Raw genomic sequence first — 25,486 nt, 5'->3', positions numbered from 1 at the left:
TGATAGGGAGTTGGAAGCACTCAACATTACCTCCTAGAATTATGAGCATACATGTAATAACCATCCCCTGAAGACCTGAATTGCCATCTTAAGGTGTTAGAATAGTTGGGATAGTTGCCCCACAGCATGTGCTATCCTAGCAAAATTCTAGGACATAATGTTAAAGGTAATAAATATTAAAGATGTTAGCAAACATTCAGAAAAGGAAAGGGAGGAGCATGTCTCTGCTTGGTTTCAACTCTACAATCATCTTGCTCCATTCCCACCCCCCAGGATAAGCTCATCACCTGGTATTTCATCATCAAGGAGGCTGATTCAATTGTAGTACTACATACACCTCCTCACCACCCTCAGTTACCTCTTTCCTGTGATTGGCAGGCTGAGTAATGAATTTCTCCCAAAGCTTCCCTCTATAGAGGGCTCATTTCATATCAACTTCTCTTCTTGGTTTTGATTCTAAAAACATCATGCCTCCATACTGGGTACATCTGGTGCCACATCCCTTTTCATATTCATTTTGAGCATTGTCATACCCCATTAGATTGTGGCCTCCTTGAGGACAGGGACTGACTTTCCTTTTCTAATTTGAATCTCCAGTATTAGCCCAGTGCCTGACACATAGTAGATACATACTAAATGCCTACTGACTCTTTACAATTGACCAGTATGGCTTCATCAAGAATGTGATACCACAGATATTTCTGATCATGGCCAATGTGTTGGTTTGTCAGACTTGACTGTGCTTATTTGTTCTAAAGAGAAGTGTTGTTGTTTTTAAGTTTGGAAGACGAGGTTAGTGATAGAGAAGCAAAAAAAAAAAAGGAAACAGAGAATAAGGTCATTGAAACATTTATGAGAATGCACAGGAGACAATGGAAGGAAATTCAGAGAGAGACGAAGTGGATACCTTTGAAATTCGTGTATCAAATTAATTGAGTACTTTAAAAAAATGTGCCCATAATAGAGGTGTGGTTTTAGAAAAAAATCCCATTTTTCTTTGTACATGGAAATGGTTGTGTTTATTTGTATTTGTCATGTCCAGAATAACAAAAAATAAAAAGGATTAAAGTACAAAAAAAAACCCCGCCCAACCCAGGTCATGCCAGATTAGACTCATTTTTTTTGTAAGATTATTTGGGCTGGTAGAACAGGGCAATATTGTAGAATTCTTTACCTAGACTTCAGCAAAGCTTTTAACAAAAGTTCTAATTCTATCCTGTGGACAAGATGGAGATACGTGGACTGAAGAGAGTATAGTTAAGTGGTTCAAAACTGGTTGAATGATGAGTTATTAATGGCTCAAAGTTAACTTGTAGGAAGTTTTCCAGTGAAGTGCACCTTCCCACCCACATCTATCCTTGGCCTTGTACTGTATAATTTTTTTTTTATCTGTGATTTGGATAAAGCCATAAATTCATAGCCATAGCATACTTATTAAAATCTCAAATGTCACAAAACTTGGAGGGATAGCTAAGTATTAGAAAAAGTGGAATAGGCTCCTTTGGAGTCTAGTGGTTTTCTCCTTCATTAGAGGTTTTTGAAGGACACTTGTTCAGAATATCATAGAAGAGCCTCTAAGTTAGCTATGAGTTGGAATAGATAGTTTCTGGTATCTTTTCTAACTCTCAGATTTTTGTAAAAACTCTTTCATGTGAACTCTTTTCCTTGGGGTAGGAAGAGAGGAGAAACTTGAACACAAGTCTGCTGACACCAGAGCAGACTCTTTTTGCTGTTATCATGGATCTGCCTATTGGATTGAGTCTCATTTACCAAGACTGGGTGTGCTTCCACATAATTTAATCTTCTCTGGTCTCAGTTTCCTCATCTGTAAAATGAGGGAGTAGAACTAGATGACCTTTGACATCTCTTTCAGCTTCAGATCTATAATCCCAGGACTTTGGAGAGATCTGCCAATCATATCGATAAAACTTTAGCAAAAGCAAATGTGGAGAAAGAACAAGCCCAAATTAACAAATGAAAAAAGTTGAAGACTAAAAATGATCTTTCAAAGAAAAAGAACACCAGAGTGGTGGAGAGGAAGCCAGTATTTTTCTCAGGCTGACATCAAGGACACTTTCCTCCTGCCTTTACATTTCTATCTCTCCTTTCTTTGGTTCTAATTTCTTCCTATTCTTGCTCCGGATATCTAATGACCACGGCCATCATTATAGCAATGAGCGTTTAGGTAGCGCTTTAATGTTTACAAAACGCTGTGATCAATTATATCATTGACCCAGAACAACAGCCTTTTTACTGTTACCTCCAGTTACGACAGAAAAAACAGAGGCTGGGAGAAGTTAAATAATTTGCCCAAGTCTACATAGCTAGTGATTAAGACAATTTGAATTCATATTTTCCTGACTCCAGGTCCAATGCTCTATCCAGAGGTCTGTTCCTTTTCTTTCGGTCTGTGGGCTTTACTATTTGCCACCTACGTGTGTGCGCAGTATATCCCCACAATCTCAGCCCCTGGACCCCCGTTTCTTCCCAGTTTCTGTTCCCTTCAAATGCTCTCAATTCTCAGCCTTGTGTTAGCTCGCCAGGCGCACGGTCTGGGCACACTGGGCATTACAATCGAGCTGTCTCGGAGCCTAGTCTCTTCCGAAATGATATGAGACAACTTGCAGATCAGGTCGGCCGCGGCTCAGAAGCCGCGGTAGCGTCACTCCAACTCCTGGGGTCAGCCAGAGAGGTAGGCGGGGCCCTGCGACAGGTGCCTAGGGATGCTGCTCTACCATAGGTTGGGCGCGCATGGGGGCGGGGCTCCGCCTCCAACCTCTGACAATTTGGGCTGCGGCTGCAAACGCCGAGTCTTGTGCGTTCGGTCCACTCTGGTCCAGCTCCCTGCGCGTCTCCCCTTGCTCCGCTCTCCCCGCGGCCTCGGCTCCAGCCCCGGCCATGAAGCGGATATTCTCCTGCTCCAGTTCACAGGTGGCGGTAGGTGCCTGGTGGATGTTGGAAGGTGGGGAAGGAGGGATCGCGGTGGGGGTGAGAACATCCTAGAGGCAGGGGGTCCAGGGTCCGAGACGCCTAGTGCTCTGCGCTGCCCGGACACTGCAGGATCGCTGGGGAACGAGTGACTTTTTGGTCTTCTCTCCATTCTTAGGCCTATTTCTTCCTATTTTTCTCCTCCTGTGGTCTTTCCAGTGTCCCTTCCTTTACCCCAGCGTCCCTTTGCCCCCATGTGCCCTCTACCTCCAAAGACCCTCCTCCATCATCTTCTCAGCGTCTGTCTCTCCCCAGTCTGCCACTCTTTCACCCAGTACCTCTGAACCTCTTTACACTGGTCTTCTGAAACCTTGCTGTTTGGCCAGCCCAACTGGCAGTACCAGAGGAGGAGCAGCCCGCCTGGCTGCTTCCCAGGTAAGGATGAGTTGCCTGCGGCATATACCTCCAACCATCTCCCTGCAGCTTGGTTCCTAGACCTCTTCAGGCTGTTATATGATTCCTCCGTAGTAAACCCCTTTTCCAAACCCTCACATAATTTCTTGGGGCTCCTATCCTCTCTTCCATTGATTTGGATTGGATTGAAATGATTGAGGGAATTTGAGGTCAGGATGCTTCCAATCTTTCACTGTCTTCTTGTGCAGAATTTAAAATAAAAGGTCCCAGAAAAGGTTGACAGAGAATATGTAACATTTCCTACTGAGAAGATCTCAAATAGGAGAGATCTCCATTAAAGAATGAAATTGCGCAGTTATTGGAACTACTGCTCAAAATTTGTTCTACCCTAGGCACAATAGTCCTGTTACTGATCCAAATAATCCAGAAATGAATTTGTCATCTGGAAGGAGATTGATTGTCTAAGCTGACCTGAAGGTGTTTATCCATTAGCAAGTGTGAAAAATGCCCAGATAATTAGGACTATGGATTCATAGCTGGAAGGGACGTGGCATATTCACTGGTTGTTCCCCCATCCCCAGAATGCTTTTGATCCTCATCTCCAGCTCCTGACTTCCCTGCTTCCTTCAAGTCTCAGTTAAAATCTTTCCCAATACCCCTTAGTCCTCATACCTTCCCTCTCTTGATTATCTCTGCTTTTTCTTGTATATAGCTTGTTTGTACATAGATGTCTATATGTTGTTTTTTTCCCATTTGACTGTGAGCTCCTTGAGAACAGGGGCTACTTTTTTTTCTTTCTTTATATCTCCAGTGCTTATCGTGGTGCCCAGAATGTAGTAGATACTTTGTTGTTTTTGTTGAGCTGTACCTGACTCTTCATGACCTCCTTTAGGGTTTTCTTGGCAAAGTTACTGGAGTGGTTGCCTTTTCCTTCTCCAGCCTGGCACATAGCAGGTCTTTAATCAATGTCTGTTGAATTTAGTTGGATCAAATGAAAATACTAAGAGGTCTACTGAGGCATGTCCTTAATCTTCTCATAACAATTACTTCAACTCCATTCAACTTCCTATTTCAGTCAAATAGTACTGCTTAGTTTTTCTGGAAGCTCTGCAGAAAACTGTAGAGAACAGGTGAAGGATGTGATCCCTGCCGTCAAGGATTCTTGTTTCCCTGTTGATACACAGCCTGTTCCCTAAGTCTTCGACTGAGAGTCTTCATCTCCCAATCTTCCTTCCCAAGGAGGCTGGTGGTCCCACCTCCACCTTAGGTATGGGAAAACTTTAGTCTAGGGTACTGAGAATAACTGTTTCCTCTGATCCATTTCAGTCCCAGGGTTTTCCCAGGGTCCTTGGTCAAGTCTGGGAACTAGAAAGGTGGAAACCAGATCAGTTTCAGCTTCAGGTTGGTTTCCTCATGAAACTCCCCCACACCTCTCGCATCATAAATTCCTCCCACTCTGGACCCAATTATCAGGGAAATAGGGTAACAACTTCTCTGGCCCCTCCCAGAGTCTGTTTCCTAGTCATGCCAAAGATCTTATGAGCTATCTTTTCTCACTCCTACTCCTTGGATCCAGGGCTAGTCTACTTCTTTATCTTGAGGAAAAGGCTGCTATATAAGCAGAAACCATTATGAGGACAATCTAATTTAACTTCAGACTTTTTTTTTGAAGGGGGAGAATATTAAAAAAAATACATGACTTGGTTTTAGTCAACCAGGTGTGGTGCCTTTTGGTATATCTCACACTCTGACCTATAAATAATTTACTGAGCTTACTATGTAAGAAGTAGGGCCAGGAATTCATTTCAGAACCCCTTGACCTCAGGTTGGATTAAAATTTGCATTAGTTCTCACAGTTGTAAGGCTAAAAGGCTAAAAGAACTAGATCTTGAAATCTTGTTCTAGTTTCACTACAGATTTTTAGCATAGTACATTCCTTCCCAACCTGTCAGGGGCAGTAAGACCTGCTTTCTACCTGTCAGGGCACTTCTGTTTCAATGGGATGTTGTAGACAGGAACTGGAGATAGGGAGAGGGTGGAGAAACCTCTGCAAAGACTCTTCTGAATCTGGAATGGGAAGACCCAAGCCTTAACACCCTTATCATGACAGATATTTGTGTTCTTGAGGCTTAGATGACAGTTTATTGCTTCCTGCAGGCTTTTACAAGGTATCCTAAAAAGCAACAGAAAGACATTGGTGGGCAGAAGTAGGATGAAGTTAATTACCAATATTGGCTTGAATGAGAAAAGTATTGTAAAAGACGTCACCAAGGAAATGGATGACCATAAATGGAAATGGGCTGGTCATACAGTGAGAGCAAAGGCTACTAGGCGGACAACCTAAATGCTGCACTGGCAACCACAGAGTATTAAGAGAACCAGAGGAAAGTGTTTTGACCAAACCCCAGCATATTGGTTAGATCTTTAATGTGTAGGAAGTTCTGGACATAGATTTCACAGGATGAAAAAGTAGATATGTTATGATCCTCATGGGTAAAAGAAATGCCTACTCTAATGAGGCCAATTCAAGTACTGAATTACTGTATCCTAACTTGCTGGCAGAAGGCAACAGGGCAGGATCTTGGAATCTTGTTGCCTTCCTAAGATCCCCAGGTCTAAAGAGATGTGATGATTCAGGATCTGAGATTTAGTTAGAATAGACCTCAGAAATCACTTCATATAATCTCTCCCCATTTTACAGATGAGGAAACGGAGGCCCAGAGAAGTAAAATGATTTACCCATGGTCACAAGGTAGTAAATGGTAAAGCTGGAATTTGAACCTCTGACTCTAACTATAATATACTTTCTGGTGTACTATGCTGCCTTGGCAATTTGACACAGTGAATTAATAAACGTTCAAGGAAGCCTGAGAATAGAAAGTATTAGGAAGCACTGATTTGTTGTGGTCCAGTCATGTCTGACTCTTCATAACCTAATTTGGAGTTTTCTTGGCAAAGATACTGAAGTGGTTTACTATTTCTTTCTCCAGCTCATTTGACAGATGAGGGAACTTAGGCAAACAGAGCTAAGTGACTTGCCCAGGGTCACACAGCTAGTAAGTGCCTAAGATCAGATTTGAACTCAAGATGAGTCTTCCTCAGTCCAGACTGGGCACTATTCACTTCTTACCCTACTTGAATTAGAGAACTGATAAAAATGTCAAGTAGCCCAAACTGAGACTTGGGAAAGACCTCAACTTAAAAAGGCCAAGGTCTCCCACTGCATCCAGGGCCACCTCTAGTTGTCCTGATCTGTATCTTGCCCCTGGACCCAGATGGCTCCGGAGGAGAAAGTGAAGCTGGTGACTGCACAGCCCTGCCTCACTTAAATCCATTCACTTGTATGTCATGGCATCACCTGCATGATGTCATGGTCCTCTTCCAGAATGAAGAACAAACAACAACTTCTGTGAGTAGTAGTAGGAGCTACCCCCCTAGGGACTCAACAGGAACTGGCCAGTTGGGCAACACAACTCCTTCCTTCATGTAAAGAGAGAGGAAAAAAACGAAAGCAGCAACTCCAGAAATAAGGTTCACAGTTCTTTCTCATTGGCTCAGAGGAATGATTTTGGAAACATGGTCTCTATATGAAGACTGATAAAACATTATGGACATAGGAGAAAAAAACTCAAACTTTTCCCAATAACAGTCTCATTTTAGATGTCTGATAAGGGATTACAAAATACCTACCCCTGGCAAAAACAATGAAGGGAAAAAAGAATTTTAATATAGAGCAAATTTGAGAATAGAGAAATTACAGGAAAACAAGTGAGAACTGAAACTCGCCAGCAAGTAAGGGGTTGACTTGTTTGAGTAACTGCTAAGAAGCAGTTCATTCATCTTTACCACAGACATGGCCAGACTGAATTATCCTTGAAAGGAAGATACCCAATCTTTCTGCAAAGAATGGGCTGACCCAATCTTCTTGACCAGGGAATTAAAGGATCCTCTTGATCCAGCTAGGCAAATGCCAATTACAATCATGATAGATGAAATATCCTATTTTTAAACTTATATTGTACCTCATGTGCATTAATGAATTTACTCCTAATATAGGCTGGGAAGCTACTTCCCTTGGAACCTTTCAGGTTTTGGTCATCTATAGAGATGATTTCACTGTAGGGACTTTTCCCTAGCTCCTTTCCTGTGGATGTCCTGACCCCGGAGGATAGTTGAGCATGTACTCCCTCTGTCACTGCCAAAGACAATCAGGGCTGTCTGACTCATAGCTGTAGGACTAGAAGACACAGTGCAATAGTGTTAAACTCAAATAGAAACCTGGCTCCATTAGGAGCCATACAATAAGCATCCAAGTAGATCCCCACTGACTTAGTTTTAAAATGTATTGTTTTATATTTTTTATTGTATTTTTTACTTATTTTGCTAAATATTTCCCAATTACATTTTAATTTGACTCTGGCTGCAGGCTGAAGGGCCTGTCTTTAATACCTCTGATTTAGTGCAATTCCTTCATTTTAAAGATGAGGACCCCGAAACCCAGAGAAATAAAGTGATTTACCCAAAGTGTGACTTTGGGATTTGATCTCAACTGTCCTCTAACACCAAAGTTGGCACACTTTCCACTGAACCATGACACCTCTAAGAATCTGCACCAGGATACCTGGAAGATCTCCTTTTCCTTAAGGGCCTTCCTAGAAAGGAAATTATCCAGGTCGCATTCTGCTTTGATCTAGGTGGCTCCAACATTAACCCTTTATCATAATTACATAACAGAAAACTAGTATGGTCCAATAATTTGAAGTCAAAAAGCCTGAATTCTAGTTCCAATGTGAGTCTGTTCACGGTACTGAATTGAAGGAAGGGGAAATTTTCATATCAGCCAATAAATCATTGGTAAGGCACCTCCTCTCAGTGAAAGTTTACCCACCTGTTGGGGCAGGTGTCATTATCTCCTATCTATTCATAGGGTGGTTGGGAAGCTGAGCAGGGGGTAGGAAAGTATTTTTAAAAAATTGAATATGTTGATTTATTTATCATATCCTCCAACACTTCAAAAGATCTATACTTTTATCAGCACAAGTCCTTTTTTTTTTTTCCGTTGATGCTGATTCTACCTCCAAGACTTCCATGAAGTGATGAGGCAAAAAAGGAAAAAGCAAAATAAAATCCCCCACTCCTTCCTCACTTGGCAGCCAAACTTTTGGGAATGAACGAGCCTTTCCACGCTTGGGTAGGCTGTTCCTCTGAGGATAGACTCTAGTTAGTCCTTGCCTCTCCAGCTTGGTAGGACTTGCTAGAACCTGTGCTTCTCTGGTAGAGCCTTCAGGAACCCAGATTTCCTTAGTGGCAGGATTAGGCATCAGAGTAAGATTGTAGTGGAGACTACTTTGCAGAAATGGGGAGCCCAAAGGTGTGGAACGTTGAATATATTGTGTATTTTTCCAATGTGTTGTTCAGTTTTGCTGATTTCTCTCCCCAACACCCCTTTATCCCTTTTTCTTTAAAAAAAATCTTTTGTTTTATGAACTGACTTTCTGGGAGGAGGGAAGGATACAGGGGAAGATATAATTTTTTTAAAGAAGAATGTAATTGAGAATACTAATTAAGGTAGTATAGTATTAATTTAGATTCACCCATCCTGAATGCTTCATGTGATTAGGACATCTTTCATATTAAAAAGTTGATGGCAGAACCAACTGAGAAATTCCTCTGTCTGTAAGTGAATTATTCTAGAAGGATAGAAACTATGCATAAATCTGCATGTCAAGTCAGAGAAGCAGGCTTCTCTGTGCATGCAGCCCCTGGTCTTCTCACCCTCTCTGTAATCCCCACCCTGTTGCTGCTTCCCATGATGATTTTCACTGAAGTTCTTGTGGAATAATAATGCATGGCTAGGAGTGGGCAGGTCTGGGACAGCTGGGTGCTGAGCTCCCTGTCACCTGTCCAGGCTTAGCCAAGAACCTATCCTTGCCTTTTGTTTGTCGTTACTAGGGTACCAGGGTGGGGTAGGAGTGAGGGAGGTAGGAAACAAACTTGGAGCTTCCCTCCCTTGCTCTGAAACACAGAATGGTTAGAAATCATGAATGAAAATCTGAGTGGGAATCAGGGCTTTAGTCATCAATAATAAGCTGTGACTTTGGACAAGTTAATGTGCCTCAGTTTCCCTTTCTGAGAAATGACAATGCAAACTAATACTGAAACAAACCAGGAAACTGGTGCAAAACCAGAGTGGAACCAAACCAAGAATTTATTCAGGTTGTCCCATTTGTCTCCCAAAGGTCTGATAGCTATAGGGAGGAAAGAGTAGGGTCAGAGAGGCTCGTTCTGGGATTAAGCATTCAATGAACTAAGTACAAATTAAATTTAAAAGCCTATCAAATGAGCACTTAAAATTTTTGAATCAACTGCTCATGCTTCTCATCTCAAGGTACATTGCTGCTCACAGCTCTTGTTAATAATGATGATGATGATGATAGCTAGTATTTATATAGCACTTTAAGGTTTGCAAAATGCTTTGGGGAAAAGGGAATAAGCCTGGCACCTGTTATACACTGGGCACTGTGCCTAGCACTTTACAGATATTATCTTGTGATTCTCACAACTTCAGGAGGCAAATGCTATTATCCTCATTTTATTCTTGAAGTTAAGTGACTTGCCCAGGGTCATACAGCTACCTAGTATCTGAGGCTAGATTTAAACTCAGGTCTTCCTGACTCCAGGCCTGGCACTGGAGCTGAACCACCTTGCTGCCCCATTTCCTTCTCCAGCTCATTTTTTACAGATGAGCAAACAGGGGGAAGTGACTTACCCAGTCACACAGCTAGTGTGAGGCTAGATTTGAACTCATGTCTTCCTGTTTCCAGGCCCAATGTCCTATCTACTGCAGTGAGTGAAGCCCAACCAGGTCCTAAGTTAGCTAACTCAAGAGCTTCCTTTCCTCTCCTATGTGGTCAGATGTGTTCCCAGAGTGAATTCCTGTTAAATAATAAATGATGGGACATTGTTTCCAGAGGTTGTGTTCAAATTCTCACGTATTGCCTGAGGTGTTGAACACGGCCTCCTAGCTCATCAGGTTAGTTAGTTGACAATTTGGGCTTAGAAAAAGATAAGGACTGGTAGACTTCTAAGAGGGAGGGAAGGCAGTTATCGAAAGGGAAAATGATTATACCTCCTTAGGAAGCCAGCACCTGGGGATATGTCCACCTCTTTGTGGGTGAAAGCTTACCAAGGTCATTAGGGGAGAGGTGGGGCCCCCAAGCGTTGTGTAATGGAGAAAGCTTAGAGTGGAGTCAGATGGCCTAGTTTGGAGTCCTGGGCCTCTCACTTCCTAGTGAAATGACGTTAGCAAGTTATATCATCTCTTGGTCTCAGTTTCCTCATTTGTAAAATGAGGATCATAGTATTATCTACCCCACATTAATCAGATCATGTAAATAAAGAGCTTTACTACCATAAAATTATGCAGCCATGTAAACAACATCAAATAGATAGATGAAAATATATAGTGGTTCTCAGTTCTGCATGACCTGTGTCTACAGTGATGGTGGAGGAAAATGGGACAGAGGTAGTGATTACTGTGATTATTATAAAACACAAGCCACATCCTTCATAATTTTGTTGAGGGCTGGCCCTGGCAATTATCTTACATTGGGCAGAATTTTTGTAATTGGTACCCAATGCTCCCATTTCCTTCCCCTCTTATCTCTTTTCTTCTTCCCCAATTCCTTCCCCACCCTCATGTGATTATTCTGGAACAGGTGGAGAAATGGAACCGCCGTGACCAGAAACTCCTAGAAGCAGTGCAGCGGGGAGACGTGAGTCGGGTGGCTGCTCTAGCCTCCAGGAAGACTGCCTGTCCCACCAAGCTAGACTCCCACGGCCAGTCCCCGTAAGTAAGTCCTCCAGCCACTCCAGGCTCTCTTGTTTCCCTTTGAAACTCCTGATTTATACACACACACACACATGTACATATATGCACACATATGTGTGTATGTACACACATACATATGCACATATAGACACACATATCTATGTCTATCTATTTAGCTATCTATCTACAGTGCCATATGTACAAAGTGAATTCAATACATACAATCCCTGCTCATGAGGAGCATTGCTGTGAGATTGGAAGCTGACAGACTGACACATGGAGGGCATAATGACACCTACAAAAATACTGAAATAAGACACTGTTAAACAGAATGTGGTGTTTGCTCATTGTGAAAACAGAAGGGTGAATGGATTTGAAGAGTGAATTGAGAATCCTGGGATTTACAAGTTCAGATGAAATGAAATTGGAGGCGGCAGGCTAGGTCAGGATTGCCCCCTTTTCCATATGAGCTTTGGATATCTGACTTGCTCACCCTTCTCTAGTTGTCCGTCCATCTTCAAGTGCATCTGTGGGTCTCTGGATTTCTCCTGGGCTCCATTAAGTAGGAAGCGATGAGTTTTCATCCCCTGGGTAGTTTGATGGTACCCAGGGACAGGAATTCTGGCTTCTCTCTCTGTCTCTGCCTTCTTCTATGTGACTCCTTGGCAAATTGCCCTCCCTTTCTGGGGCAATCAGCTTATATTTGGAGCACCCTTAGTAGCAGGTTTGGGGGTGTGGTGTTAGGGGATGGTGGTTTATTGAGAATGGTCCACTTTTGGCTCTCTGCTCCCCACCTCACATTTCTCTTTTTCTGCCCGGCCAGGTTCCACCTAGCAGCATCCAAGGGTTTGACAGAGTGCCTGACTGTACTACTGGCTAATGGGGCCGAAATCAACAGCAAGAATGAAGATGGTGAGTGACAACTGACTTTTCAATTTGCCCTTTCCTTGACAGAAGACAGTGGAGAGTTTGAGGACCCACACAGGGTGAAGAATGAGGGCTTCTGACCATGGGCCCCGTAACTGTTTATTTCTCCAGCATCCCTACAGGGACTCTCCCCATAAAGATGGGTGTGTCACCCTCACCCCATAGCAAGGACCCAGTCACTGGGGGAACAGGAATTTCTAGCTTTGTGTGAATGTAAGCTGTTCTGTCTAATCTCCCTCTGATTATCTGTGAGCCTTTGCTCTCCCTCCCTGTGAGTCACCAGGGCTGTGTGGGTCCCCCTCCCCATCTTTCTTTCCAGGAAGCACCGCCCTGCACTTGGCTACTATTTCCTGCCAGCCACAGTGTGTCAAGGTCCTGCTGCAGGTATGAGAAAACCCCATCACACTACTCCATTGGGGTAGAAAGTGTAGGTTTGCTTGTGGGATAATGGAGGGGTATAGGAAGGGTGTGTTCTTACCTTGTCTTGTAGGGCTATTCTCCAAGATTCACAACTATCTCGTTATAATTCCCTTATCCTGGGGCAGTCTTTATCAGACAGACTGGGTAAATTCTTGTGGTGCTAGGTAGAGTTTCATGGAGGTCACTATGAATAAACAAGCATTTATTGAATACCTATTAAGTTATCATAGTATGCAGTTGGGGGGGGGCACATATTATAGAGGTAGAGTGAATGGGACTTGGCTTACAGTCAGTCAATAGAGGAACATAAAACAAAAACAAATGACTACAAAATACTATGTACATTAGATGGTGCCAAACAAAATGCTATGTGACATTGTGAGAAAAAAAGTTTCATATTAACTGAGGTATCTTGGGAAAACTTCAGAGTAGAGGTGGCATTTAGGGTGAGGGGAACTCTAAGGAATAGGTAGGAGTTCAATAAATTAAAAGAGTGAGGTGTAGGAACATTTCAGGCATAGGAAACTGAGAGCAAAGACATAAAGGAAGGGAAGTACAGGGTGTGATCAAATTACGGTCTAGCTGAGGCATGGGGAAGGAAGGAGCATGAGGTATGACTGGAAAGGTAAGGCTATGCTAGGTCAAGGAGGGTTTTAAATGCTAGGCAGAAAGACTATGGGCTTTTCAAGTAGGCAATAGGGAGCTACTGAAGATTCTTGAGTAGTGGAGGGGCAGGACCAGTCCTATATATAAGGAAGAGTAATCTGGCAGTAGTATGTACAGTGGGAGGAGAGAGTAGAGGCAGGAACATCTGTTAGGTGGTTTTTATAATAGCCTAAGTGGATGGTGAGGGCCTGGACCAGGTTGGAAGCAGTGGGAAAAGAAAGAAAAAAGATGGAAAAAAAAGAAAAAAGATGGAAAGATGGAAAGGATATTGTAGAAGTAGAATTGGCAGGCTGCTGATAACTGATTGATATCCAGTTAAAGTTATGAAAGAAATGGAAGAGTCAAAGCTAACACCAAGATTTTCAACATGAGAAAGAGATGTGAATGGTGGTCATAGAAGGGATCTTGGAGGCCATCAAATGGCCAATCAGAGAGGTTCAACCCCCTCATTTTACAGATGAGGGAATAATACTCATGCAGGGGAAATTACTCGTCCAAAGTCATGAAAGTAGTAATTGTCTGAAGTAGGATTTTAATTCAGAGCCTAGGATTCCACAGTTAGCGTTCTTTCCACTGCACTGGCAGTTGTGTAAGCTGACAAGCCATATCCTGATTCTCCCTCCTTGCATTACTCGGTTAGTAGCATTCTCTCCCTCTTGAACTTACTTTTTATATACATTGTATAATCATATATATATGTATATATAAATATATATGTTGTATTCCCTAATGAAATAGGAGCTCCTAGAGGACAAGTATGATTTCATTGTAACTAGCATAGTGTTTTGAAAAAATCAGACACTTAAAAGTGTTTGTTGAGTAGAATAAAATGAGTTTTGGAAAAGTTGAGTTTGAAGTGGGGTATATAGTAGGGCATCCAATTGAAGCCTGGAGCTCAGAAGAGAGGTCAGGACTGGAAATATACAGAGGGGAATCATTTTCAAAGAAATAGTAATAGATAAAGCCATGGGAGTTAATGAACTTGCCAAAGAAGAGGGTATGGAAAGAGAAGAAAAAAGGAGAGGAGAGAGAGGAGAGGAGAGGAGAGGAGAACCAAGATTCAAAAGTTGAAATATATTCTAAGGAGTTGGGAAGAGGAGAAATTGAAGATAGAAAATGGTAGATTAGGGGAAGAGGAAGAACAACAGAGAATGCTATACCTGAAGTCAAGAGAGAAGAGAGCATGCATGAAGAAGATTGCCTCTGAAAAAGCATGGTTTTTAACCATAGTGGATAACAACCTAACTGGGGAGTTAGAACATGAAACACCATTAGAACAATCTAAAAAACAACTCCAGAAGAGTCAAAATGGTATAGGCCACTGGGAAAATTTTCATCTTGTTCCTTTTTTAAGAGCCTCTCCCAGTGTCCCAGTCGTGGCTATGGACCCTGTAGTACTAGTGTTGGACACAACTGCTATTTTTACTAAAATTTTCATTTGTTGCCCAACCCAACCTGTCTCTGGACTGTACCAGGCTGACTCACCTCCATAGTTGGTTCCTCAGAATTTTGTTCCCTCCACTCACCCATCCATACTTTGCTCAGTGAGATTATGCTATGACTTGGATGAATGAGGTAGTTGGTGGTGGCAGTGGTTGGGAGGGTTGTCTATAGGGCTCATGCCAATTCTATATTTACTCTTCCTAGCATGGTGCCAATGAGGATGCAGTGGATGGAGAAAACCGAAGTCCTCTGCACTGGGCTGGTGAGTGTTGGGGATCCTGAGGTATAGGAGTGTGTGCATGCGCATGTATGTGGATGTGTATGTGTGTGTAGGGGTGTGGTAATGACTGGTGTTGGGATAGAAGTGGTGGCTCCTTAGTGGAATTTGGGTTGAGCAGGGTTGTTTGCCCTTATACCAAGGGGTTCTCCTCTTGACAATGACTCTCCTATTCCATGTAAACTAGCCTCATCTGGCTGTGCCTCTAGCGTACTGCTATTATGTGATCATGAAGCTTTTCTGGATGTCCTCGATAATGTGAGTGTCACCCCTGGAACCAGGCAATGCTTTCAAGAGAGATGCTGCCATCTCTGAGCATGACTAATTTGGGGGATAAGTAGACCAAATTCAGCACCAGTTCATCCCTCTTTAGAGGGGTCATGGTTCCACATTCCCCAGGAAATTTGTGGGGAAAAGCTATGGGTCTGTATTTACAGTGAGGGGGTAGTAGGTGTCAAGTTATAGAGTCTATCCCACTCCAGTTGTTTGCAGCAGGAGGAGGGAGGTAGATGTGTCAGGCCTCTTGTATTTCCTGGCTTCTTCATCTGTGCCCATTCCCCACCTGTACAGGATGGACGGACTCCCCTGATGATTGCATCACTGGGTGGACATGCAGCCATTTGTTCCCAACTTTTGCAGAGAGGCGCCCGAGTTAATGTCACAGACAAGCAAGACAAGTGAGCTTTCCCTATTTTCTCCAATGCAGATTCCAGGCACCTGTGAATTTAGTTCAGGGCTGGGGAACCTGGGCCTCCAGACCCATGTGGCCCTCTAGGTCCTTGGTGCAGTGTTTTAACTGAGTCTGAGCTTTACAGAACAAATCTTTTTATTAAGGGGATTTGTTCTTTGAAGTTTAGATTCAGTCAAAGGGCTGCACTGGAGGACCTAGAGGGTCACATGTGGTCTTGAAGCCCCAGGTTCCCTAGCCCTGGTCTAGTTCATACTGTCTCTGGTACAGACAGAAATAATGGTGGGGAATGGATGTATGAAATGGTTCCTTCCTCATTTGCATGGCTGAGCTGTGCTTACCCCCTTTTTTCTGATCTCTGCTTGGAAGACCTAGTGCTTGGTATCCTTATTCCTTTCACCTGCTAATTCTTCTACCATGATCTCATGGCACAACTGTCTCCAGGCCTATTGGCCAAGTTCAAAAGCTTTGCCTCAAGACTGGTATGGACCCGCCCCTCCCCCTAATCATTAGTCAATAAACATTTATTAAGCACCTACTATGTGCCACCCAGGGTAGCTAGGTGGTGCAGTGGATAGAGTGCCAAACCAGAAGTCAGAAAGATCTGAGTTCAAATCCTTCCTCAGATACTTGCTAGCAAGTCCCTTAACATTGTTTGCCTCAGTTTCCTTATCTGTCAAATGAACTAGAGAAGGAAATGGCATGTCACTCCAATATCTCTGCTAAGAAAATCCCAAATGGGGTCACAGGGAGTCGGATACAACTGAAATGACTGAACATCAACATGTGCCAGGCACAGTACTAGGCTCTGGGGATACAGAGAAAAACAAAAAACAATCCTTGCTCTCAAGGAGAGCACAGACTAATGAAGGAGAAAACAGGCAAACAATTATATACAAACAAGATATTTATATCTATACTTTGTCTGTCTGTCTGTCTGTCTCTCTTTCTCTCTCTGTCATCGGTTGGGGGTAAACTTAGAGGGAAGGCACTAAAATTAAGAACTGAGAAGGATTAAAGACTTTGACTTGGGGAGGTCAGGAAAGCTTCCTGATAATAAGTAGAGAAAGCGCTACCAGGGCTCTAAAAAGTCAATTGCATAACACATGCGCAGATCGGCTCTGATCCTGGCCTGTGAGAAGGGGAGTGCAGAGGTGGCAGAGATGCTACTGAGCCACGGGGCAGATGTAGGGGCTGTGGACTGCATGGGCCATGACGCCTTATACTATGCTCTGCGTACGCAAGACAAGGAGCTATGGAGGCTGCTTCGCCAGGCGTTGAATCGCCGCCATCGTGGAGGTGAGACAAGCTATGCCTGACCTTTCCCCATCACATCCTATCCTCAAACTAACTATTCTCAGAGGATTCCTAAACCTTTGTGACTTTGAGGCCCGCACTCTTATCCACTTAGAATCATCCGTTCTCCCTCAAGGCCATAGCAACATTATATTTGAATGATCTATTACTCTAATTTTTATTTTACTTCTTTTCTATGATGAAAAGTGAACACCCCAAACAAAGTTTGAAGGGCAAGGCAAATTATTTATTGCAGCCTTGACTCTCACTGTTGGCAACTCTGGCCAAGACCATCTCTGGCCAAAATGTTGAACCAATAAAGGTTTAACTCCAGTGTAACCTTGACCTTGGTTCCTGGGACAGTCCCCTTAAGTGGGGATTTATAATACATCTCTGGTTTAATTCAACGAGCTGATACAATGAATGGATAACATGTTAGACTTAGAGTCTAGGAAGCTCTGAATTCAAATTCTGTCTTGGATATGTACTAGATTGTGCCTCTGGGCATCCCATGCGGTTCCCTCATCTGTAAAAGGGGATAATAATACCGCCTATCTTGAAGAGTTTTTATAAGGATCAACTTGAGATAATGCACTTTCCAAACCTTAAAGCATTATACCAAGGTTAGTTGCTGCTATTATTATTATTATCATTATCTACTAAGAGAAAGGCAGTGCCTCTTAGAGAAGGCATATCACTGGAACATGTCAGAAGTTTGGAGAAGAAGGAGCACATGATATCTTCTCTTCTGTCTCAAGAATCTCAGAGTGGTATTCAGGTCAGCAAATATTTATTAAAAACCTACTGGGTGTGTAACAGGTGCTAAGAGATACAAAATTTAGATAAGACTTTGTCCTAGATCTCTTGCTCTAATAGAGGATATGAATGTGGGGAAAAAAACATAAGCAAAACATATCTGCAAGCACTTTTTAAGTGCTTGACACCAGGCTGATCACTAGAGATACAAATACAATCAAAGGCAGTCAGTCCCTTCCCCCAAGGAATTTACATTCTAATGAGGGTGACAATATATTTGTTGGGGAAGAGGTAGCCTGGGAGAAATACTTTGGTCCTCAAAGTTGCTAGGATGATGAGTGGGGCCAAACTAGAGAAGACTGACACACTCTATAGATGACATGTGGCAGACTTGATTTGATCATGGATAACCAAGTTATAAGCAAGAAGCAATGTGAGATCTGCAGATGGAAAGATGTGGTGAAGAAGTAGGGGACTTGGAATTAAAAAGACCTAAGTTCAGGATAAAGAGTTTCCATTCTAATGGGGGGAAGATAACCTACCTAAGGGAGTGGTAGCCAGTGTCTACAAAGAGTCATTTTGGTCCAGAAAATTTCTGGGATGATGAGTGAGGTCAAACATCAGTAGATCTAGGTTCAGATTCTAAATCTGTTACTTTCATTCATTGGAGCAAGTTTCACTTAATGTTTTTAAACTTCCTCAGTAAAATGCGGATGGTGCTAACATTTGTTCTACTGAACCCCACAGAATGAAGTGAGATAATGTACTTGAAATTCTTTGTCAATGTTTGTAAACCACAGGCGCACCATAAATGACAGTTATTGTTTTCTGACAGGTCAAGGGCTGGCTGCACATCCTGATCTATCATCTCAGGTAAAAAGTCAAGTCCCTTCCTCTGAACATCCCCTCTGAACATCTCTTCAACCCCATACTCCAGCCAACCTTGCTCCATCCAGTGCCTCTATGGGAATATGTCCAAGGGTTGGGCTTGGAAAGGATGGGCTCCTCTCAGGGTGGCAATCTCTTCAGAGCTTCCCCTTGCTCTGTGTTTAATTCTAGGACTCCCCACCTAAGAGCCCAAGGACAGCAGAGCCCGAGGAGGAGAATGATGAAGAGGAAGGGGGTGAGGACAGGTGCAGCCCCCATGAGTGGAGGAGGAAGTATGAAGCAGAGAAAAAGAAAGTCTCCCAGCTGGAGCAGGAGCTGATACAAAAGGAAGAAGAGTGTAAGGCCCAGGCCACAGCCTGCCAGGGTCTAGAGAGCCGAGTTCGAGAGCAGATCCAAGAGCTGGGAGTACTCTTGGCTAGAGAATGTCAAGAGGAAGGTGGGCAAGGTCCTAGTCCACGACCTGGTGGGGATGGCATGGAGCAGGGCTGTGTTCTGGATCTGTTGGCTGAGCAGGTACAAGAATTGAAGAGACAGAAACAAGTTATGGCATCACAAGTATCTAAACTTAGAGGGCCCCGGTATGAAAGTCAGGGGTCCGCCCAGCCAGAGGAGCAGAGGTCCCCGTTGCAAAGCCCAGTAGAGAAGGCCCAAGGGAAGGCCAAGGGAGAGCAGCTGGCAAATGTGGGAGGGGTTGTGCCAGGCCAGGGAAGAGGAGACCAAGTGCTTCCCCTCAAAGAGGAGAGAGGGAGGGCTCCAGGGGCCGAGCCAGCAGGCATGGTTGCCTTGGGCCAGCTCCTGCTGCAGCTGAGGGAGGAGCTGACCGCAGTGTGGAGGGACAAGGATGCTGCACGAGGGGTCCTGGGCAGACCAGCTGGAAACAGAGTTTGGGGGGCATCCCAGGCTGAGGCGGCAGCCGCTGCCTGGGAGAAGATGGAAGCTCGCTTGGAGCAGGTGCTGGCCAGGCTAGATCGGGCGAAGGCTGGCTTGTCCGTGGAGACGGTACCCTCACTCCCAGAGTCCCCAGAAGGAGCTCTCCCCCGAGCCAAAACCATTTCTGTGGCAACGAGCCCCACCACAGAAGGCAAGGCAAAGGAGGAAAGGGCCCATGAAGCTCGGGGCGAACCCCTTGGAGCCCCAGAAGGGGGGCAGGCCCCAGAAGGGCCGGGGGCAAAGGGACAGTTGGAGAAGGAGGTGTCGGCCCTGCGGCTGAGTAACAGTAACCTGTTGGAGGAGCTGAGCGAGCTGGGGCGGGAGCGTCAGCGGCTGCAGGGAGAGCTGCATGCCCTGAGCCAGAGGTTGCAGAGGGAATACATGCCCAGGCCGGAGGCCCAGGACCAGCTGCAACAGTTGCGTAGCAGCGTAGGGCTGCTGGCCGAGGAGCTGGCGGCGGAGAAGGAAGCTGCCGAGCAGCTCCGCAGGCGCCTGGAGGCCCAGAACACAGGCCTGCGAGGGCTGCGGGAATGCCTTCCTCCCAACCTGATGGGCGGAGGGAGACCTCGCGGGCCAGCCCCGGACGCCCTGGAGGAGCTGCAGGGCTGTGTGGGCGCCCTGGTGACTCGCTACAACGAGGCGCAGCGGGAGCTGGCCAGACTGGAGAGAGAAAACCAGCGGTTGAAGGCTAGCGGTGGGAGCGCCGTGGCCTCCCAAGCCGTCCCCCAGGTAGTGGCCCTGGAGCAGGACCTGGGGAAACTGGAGGAGGAGCTGCGGGCGGTGCAGGCCACCATGGGCGGCAAGAGCCAGGAGATCGGAAAGCTGAAGCATCTGCTGTACCAGGCCACTGAGGAGGTAGCCGAGCTACGTGCCCGGGAAGCTGTCAACCTGAGACAGCAGGAGAAGAGCCGGGCTTCCCTCGTGGCCCAGGCACAGACTTGGGGCCAAGAGCTCAAGGCTTTGCTGGAGAAGTACAACAGTGCATGCCGGGAGACCGGGCAGCTGAGGGAGGTGGTAGCAGAGGAGCGGCGGCGGAGTCGGGAGCTGGCTGCCCGGGCCACGGAGCAGGAGCGCCAGGCCAGTGAGATGAGGGGTCGCTCAGAGCAGTTTGAGAAGGCTGGTGAGTTGCTGAAAGAGAAGATGGACCAGCTGATTGGGGCCTGCAGGGAAAAGGAGGCGAAGGTAAGAAGGCTGGGTGAACCCGAAGGCTGAAGGTAGCATGAGCTAAGGATGGATCCTAGGCATCCAGCTGTTGACTCCCAGGCAGGCCATCAAGAAGCACTAATTCTCCTAATAAAGGAGTCAGATAAGACCATGGATGGCTGGGACAGAGTCCTTGCAGGGAGTTAGGGGTAACATAGAGAAACTGAAGATTTTGTCCCTCTCCTGGTGGTACTGAGAGGGGAGAGTTTGGGGTGGGGGGGAGATCCTTAGGGATTTTGTAGTTCAAGGCTGCTATCAGTACAGTAGCGGAAAATTTCCTGGCCTTAGGCAAGTCACAGTCTCTCTGGACCTCAGCTTCAGAAAAATGAAGAACTTGCACTAAATAACCTTTGAAATCCAACTCTAGCTTTCTGCATGGTTAAATGACTTTATGGGGTTTTGCGGGTTGGCCCTGGGAACTTAACCACCATTTATAGCATTGTTTCTAAGGGGAAATGCATTCTGGATTCCAAACAATTGACTTACAAACTTTGAAGTACTTCCTTTAGTAAGTTCATAACCTCCTATATAATGAAAAAACAAATCTAGACCATTTTAAAAAGGATACTGTAATCCTATTTGATCAGTACAGGAAACAACTTAAGAATGTTTAAAAAAAAACAACATACAAACAAGTATAAATTAATATTAGCACAGAGAGCAGAAGCGTAAAGGAATGATCAGAATGGAGTGGGGTTTATCCCAGAAGGCTTCCTGCAGGCGTTGAACCAGATTGTCAAGGAAGGGAGGGGACACCTTGATGAATTGGACTCAAGGAGAAAATACATTAGTGGCCTCATCATGTATTTTGACCCCCACCTGATCAGTGTTTCTTGTCAGGGCCTAGAGTTGGCATTAGGCAGCCACCTGATGCTTTATGTGTGTGTAGGTAAGATATGGAGGTAACAGGAGTTTGGGGCTGACTGTATTGTCTCCCCCTTCTACCTCTGACCCCAGATCAGGGAGTTGCTGAAGAAACTGGAGCAAATGTCAGCTGAAGTCCTTGCTGTTCGTGGGGAAAATACTCGCCTTCTGCTACAATTGCAGGTTGGTCATGACCCTGGAGAGCTTGGCTGGGAAGATAATGAAGAGCATGGTGAGGGAGGCTGAGTCAGGTATTTGACAGTGCCAGTGAAGGGCCTCACTTATCCTGAGGATCTAACGTCTGCTGGCCCACGACCTCACATAGCTTTTTGTTCACATGTCTCTTCCGTAATTTGAATCGTTTTGCATGATGTTTTTTAATGGGTGGCTGTGTTGAATTCCCTCCCCTCCTTAAGACTATAAACTCCATGAAGGCAGGCACTGTGTCTAATATAGCTCCTTGCAGGTAGTGGGTCTGTGCTTAACAAGTACGTGTTTGAGATGAACTGATATGGGATAGATTCCCACTTTCTGCTCCGTGTTTCTGACATCTGTGAGGGTTGGAATATAAGGTTCAATCCATTGATATTCATTCCCAGGATTCTCAGAAGAACCACCAAGAAATCATCTCCACCTACAGGAACCATCTGCTTAATGCTGCTCAGGTAAGCATGTAGACAGGTCAGGATTCTGTATTGGGGAACCCCTCTCTCATCTGTCTTTGGATAGGGAGGTACATGGTTGTGTTGTGTGCGTCTGTGTGTGTTTAAGAGGAACATCCCTTTCATTCTCCAAATTGTCTTCTTTTCAGGTTCTGAAACAAATTGTCTGTTTCCTTACCCTTCTTTCACTCCCTTCCCTTGTCTGTTTGACTGCTAACGGGAACCAGTTTGCCTCTACTAGGGCATATTGGGCCTGACTTCTGGGAAGGATGGATAAATAGGCTGCCCCTTTTCTTACTTAATCTGCCTTTTTCGCTTCAGCTCCTTTTGTCTCTCCCATCTTCCTTGTGTGCATAGGGTTACATGGAACAGGATGTATACAAGATTCTTCTCCGGATTCTCAAGATGCAGGAATGAGTTCCCATGGATGGTGCTGGATATGCAACTTCTCTGCTGTGAGTTTTAGTAATAATAATGATGGTACAAGGAGGACAGAGGCTGCAATTAGGGGAAGAGAGTTTGCAAGATGAAGTAAAAGAGGAGCTTCCCTTCCCTCTCCTCCTCTTGTTCCCTGTGGGTGACTGAGATTGAAGAGACCTTTGGAAGGCAGGTTTAAGGCTGGATTAGTGGAGATAATAGGAAGGGTTGGCTAACTGTGAAGAAAGAATTCAAGATATCATTTGGGGTAGTAGCAGTGAAGGAGTTAGTATAAGCTCATGGTCAGTAAAAGGAGGGTGGTGGTGATTAAAGAGGGCAGTGCTGTCTCCCATGGTGGTATCCAAGAATGCCAGAGATTCATATTTCTTCCAACTTCTTTTTCATCTCAAGTTCATTTCATTCCTCCCTCTGCTTCTGAGCATGATGGACTCCCTTTTCCACTTCACATGTGTTGTTCATTCAGGTCTGACTCTTTGTTTCCCCAATAAGGGTTTTCTTGGCAAAGATCCCGGAGTGGTTTGCTACTTCCTTCTCCAGCTCAATTTACAGATGAGGAAACTGAGGCAAACAGGGTTAAGTGACTTGCCTAGGGTCCCACAGCTAGTGATTGTTTGAGGCTAGATTTAAACTTAGGAAGATGAGTCTTTCTGACTCCAGGCCTAGCACTCTATCCACTGTGTCACCTAGCTGTCCCAGTTCACACATATGGGACCTCCTTTGAGCATTTGATGTGGGGCTATGTGGGAAGTGAGAAAGCTATGTTTCCTTCTTAATGTACTCTTTTATTTTCCCAGAGGGCAAGGATAGCATCAGAGGCCAGAACCATGGCCATGGTGTGGTGGTGGTGGGGCTGGCCTATAGCAGTGGGATGGGCTGGACTTCCCTGACATGAAGGACCTCGAATCTGAGAAGCTAGATCTTGGATGCAGGACTGATGGAACCAGAAAAAAAACATGGAAGAAACCAGCTTTGTGGGAAATAAAGCAGGAGGCAGTATGATGTCAGATATCTTTGCTTCTTTGATCTGGGGCCAGGGTGGGCATGCATTTCCTTGCTCCTTTTGGGATTAACCATAAACAGCCTCTCCCCCAAGGGGGGGTCATTAATATGATCTTTCCTCTTGCCAATACTTCATATGGAGATAACTATAATTTTTTCCTCCTCAAGGCCACTGAGTGACTCTCTATCTGCTTTTTGACTAGTACAGAAAGAGACATTAGGGGTAGAGAGCTGTTCTGTGTTCCAACCAGAGTGAAGCATGGACCCATTGGAACAGCTCTCCTTCCCCCTCTTTCTTCTAGTTCTTTTTCAGCCAGGTCAACGGTGCAAAGCTTCCTTTATTCTAGATTAAAGTCTCCTGCTACTTCCTCTTGTGCACCAATCCCCAATGCTGCTGGATAAGAGTGAGAGCATTCTCATCCCTGTAGCCTTGGAGGCTGGTCTGACAGCCTCAACATTGGTCCCTCCAAACTTTTGTTTCTCTAATGGAGGCAGCATGATTTAGGGGATCAAGAGCTGGTCTTGAATCCAGTAAGATGTGGGTTCACGTTCTGTCTCTGACATACCAGCTATATGCACTTCAGGCAAGTCACTTAAATTCTAAATACTCTAGACTATTTTCTTAAGACTAAATTGAGAGTTTCCTTACCTGAGATTTTCTTATAGCAATAAAATCACAGGCCCAGGTCTATCATCTGATAGGTTAAATAGGGCTTTGGTTTGACCCTGAAGGAATCTTTGGAACTTGTCTCCCCCAAATCCCCTTTCCACAATTCTCATAAGCCTTTGGGGCACATGAATCCAGCTGATGATGGGTGGAGTGGGGACATTGGCTGGCATGTGTATGGGGAATGGAGATTAGAGTGTTGCTGAACAGAACTCATTTGCCTGTAGTTTGGCTCATGAGCCTCAGGTTTAAACATTTCCATATGGGAGGGAGGGGTGTATGTGTGTGTGTGTGTGTGTGTGTGTGTGTGTGTGTGTGTGTGTGTGTGTGTAAGAGAGTAGGAGAGAAGAATGAGGAGATGGTACCATGAAGAAGAGAGGCTGTGGGGGTTCCTTTCTCCAGGATTTGGGTGGGGGAGGAGCAGCTCAGAATCTGGATCAGCCCCCCAGGGATTGTTCCTGTGGTCCATGGATATGTTACTTCCCATGAATGGGTGTGGAGGAGCGAAGAATGGAATGGAGGATTGGGGAAGATACATAATACATCTGCAAGACGAGTGTGCTAAAGGTCCTGTTCACTTGTGGTCATCTGAATAGAATTCCTCCTCCTTCTTGCTCTTGCTGATTACACATGGAAAAGTTTGTTTTATTTATCATCCTTTGTCATGGGATCATCTGTAAAGGAGGAAGAAACTGAGGCGGGGGAGACAAAATATTTTTTTTTTAGGAGGAGAGTGGGTCTGATCAAGGTTTACAGAGTGAGTCAGGAAGGGCCCTGGTAATAGAAGCCAGGTTTCTTGGCTCTCTCTAGGGTTTCTGGAAACTTGCTCCAGGATTCAGGGGTTTGGGGGAAGGAACAGTGATAAAAGCAGTAAAAGAGGGCTGGTGCTAGTTCTCCCTGAGTCCCAGACCCTAAAACAACCTCTACCTATCACACCATCTTATTTTAAAATAAACACCTACAATCTTCAGATGCTGCAATTTTTTTGGTAATGTCTTTTTGGCATGTTAATCCCACTCTTCACCCAGTTTGCTTGTCTGCTTGTCAAGGAAGTGTGTCTACCTCGGGGGGAGGGAAGGGGTGAATATGAGACCTTAGATTCAAAGCAGTGAGCTGGAGGAAGATCACCTTGACCAGCAGTCCTGGGAAAGCAGGAGCAGGACATGGCTCTGTGCAGGAAGGGTGCTTG

General features: G+C 44.8%; 1 protein-coding gene across 1 annotated transcript; it reads left to right on the top strand.

The window, feature by feature from the left end:
• The first annotated feature begins 2,772 nt into the window (after positions 1-2,772).
• Positions 2,773-23,635, top strand: ANKRD35 (ankyrin repeat domain 35). Its single transcript, XM_072644635.1, has 14 exons — positions 2,773-2,937; positions 11,061-11,191; positions 11,997-12,085; positions 12,420-12,484; positions 14,834-14,891; positions 15,094-15,164; positions 15,477-15,583; positions 16,709-16,893; positions 18,482-18,519; positions 18,706-20,646; positions 21,625-21,714; positions 22,131-22,196; positions 22,551-22,648; positions 23,426-23,635. Exons 1-13 carry the CDS (start codon positions 2,899-2,901, stop codon positions 22,608-22,610), a joined length of 2,940 nt encoding a protein of 979 aa, XP_072500736.1. The 5' UTR covers positions 2,773-2,898; the 3' UTR covers positions 22,611-22,648; positions 23,426-23,635.
• Positions 23,636-25,486: the final 1,851 nt, after the last annotated feature.

The sequence above is a fragment of the Notamacropus eugenii genome, chromosome 2, assembly GCF_028372415.1.
Source record: "Notamacropus eugenii isolate mMacEug1 chromosome 2, mMacEug1.pri_v2, whole genome shotgun sequence".
Lineage (NCBI taxonomy): Eukaryota > Metazoa > Chordata > Mammalia > Diprotodontia > Macropodidae > Notamacropus > Notamacropus eugenii.
Note: the sequence above shows the minus strand (reverse complement) of the source record. Positions and strands in the feature narration are given on the sequence as shown.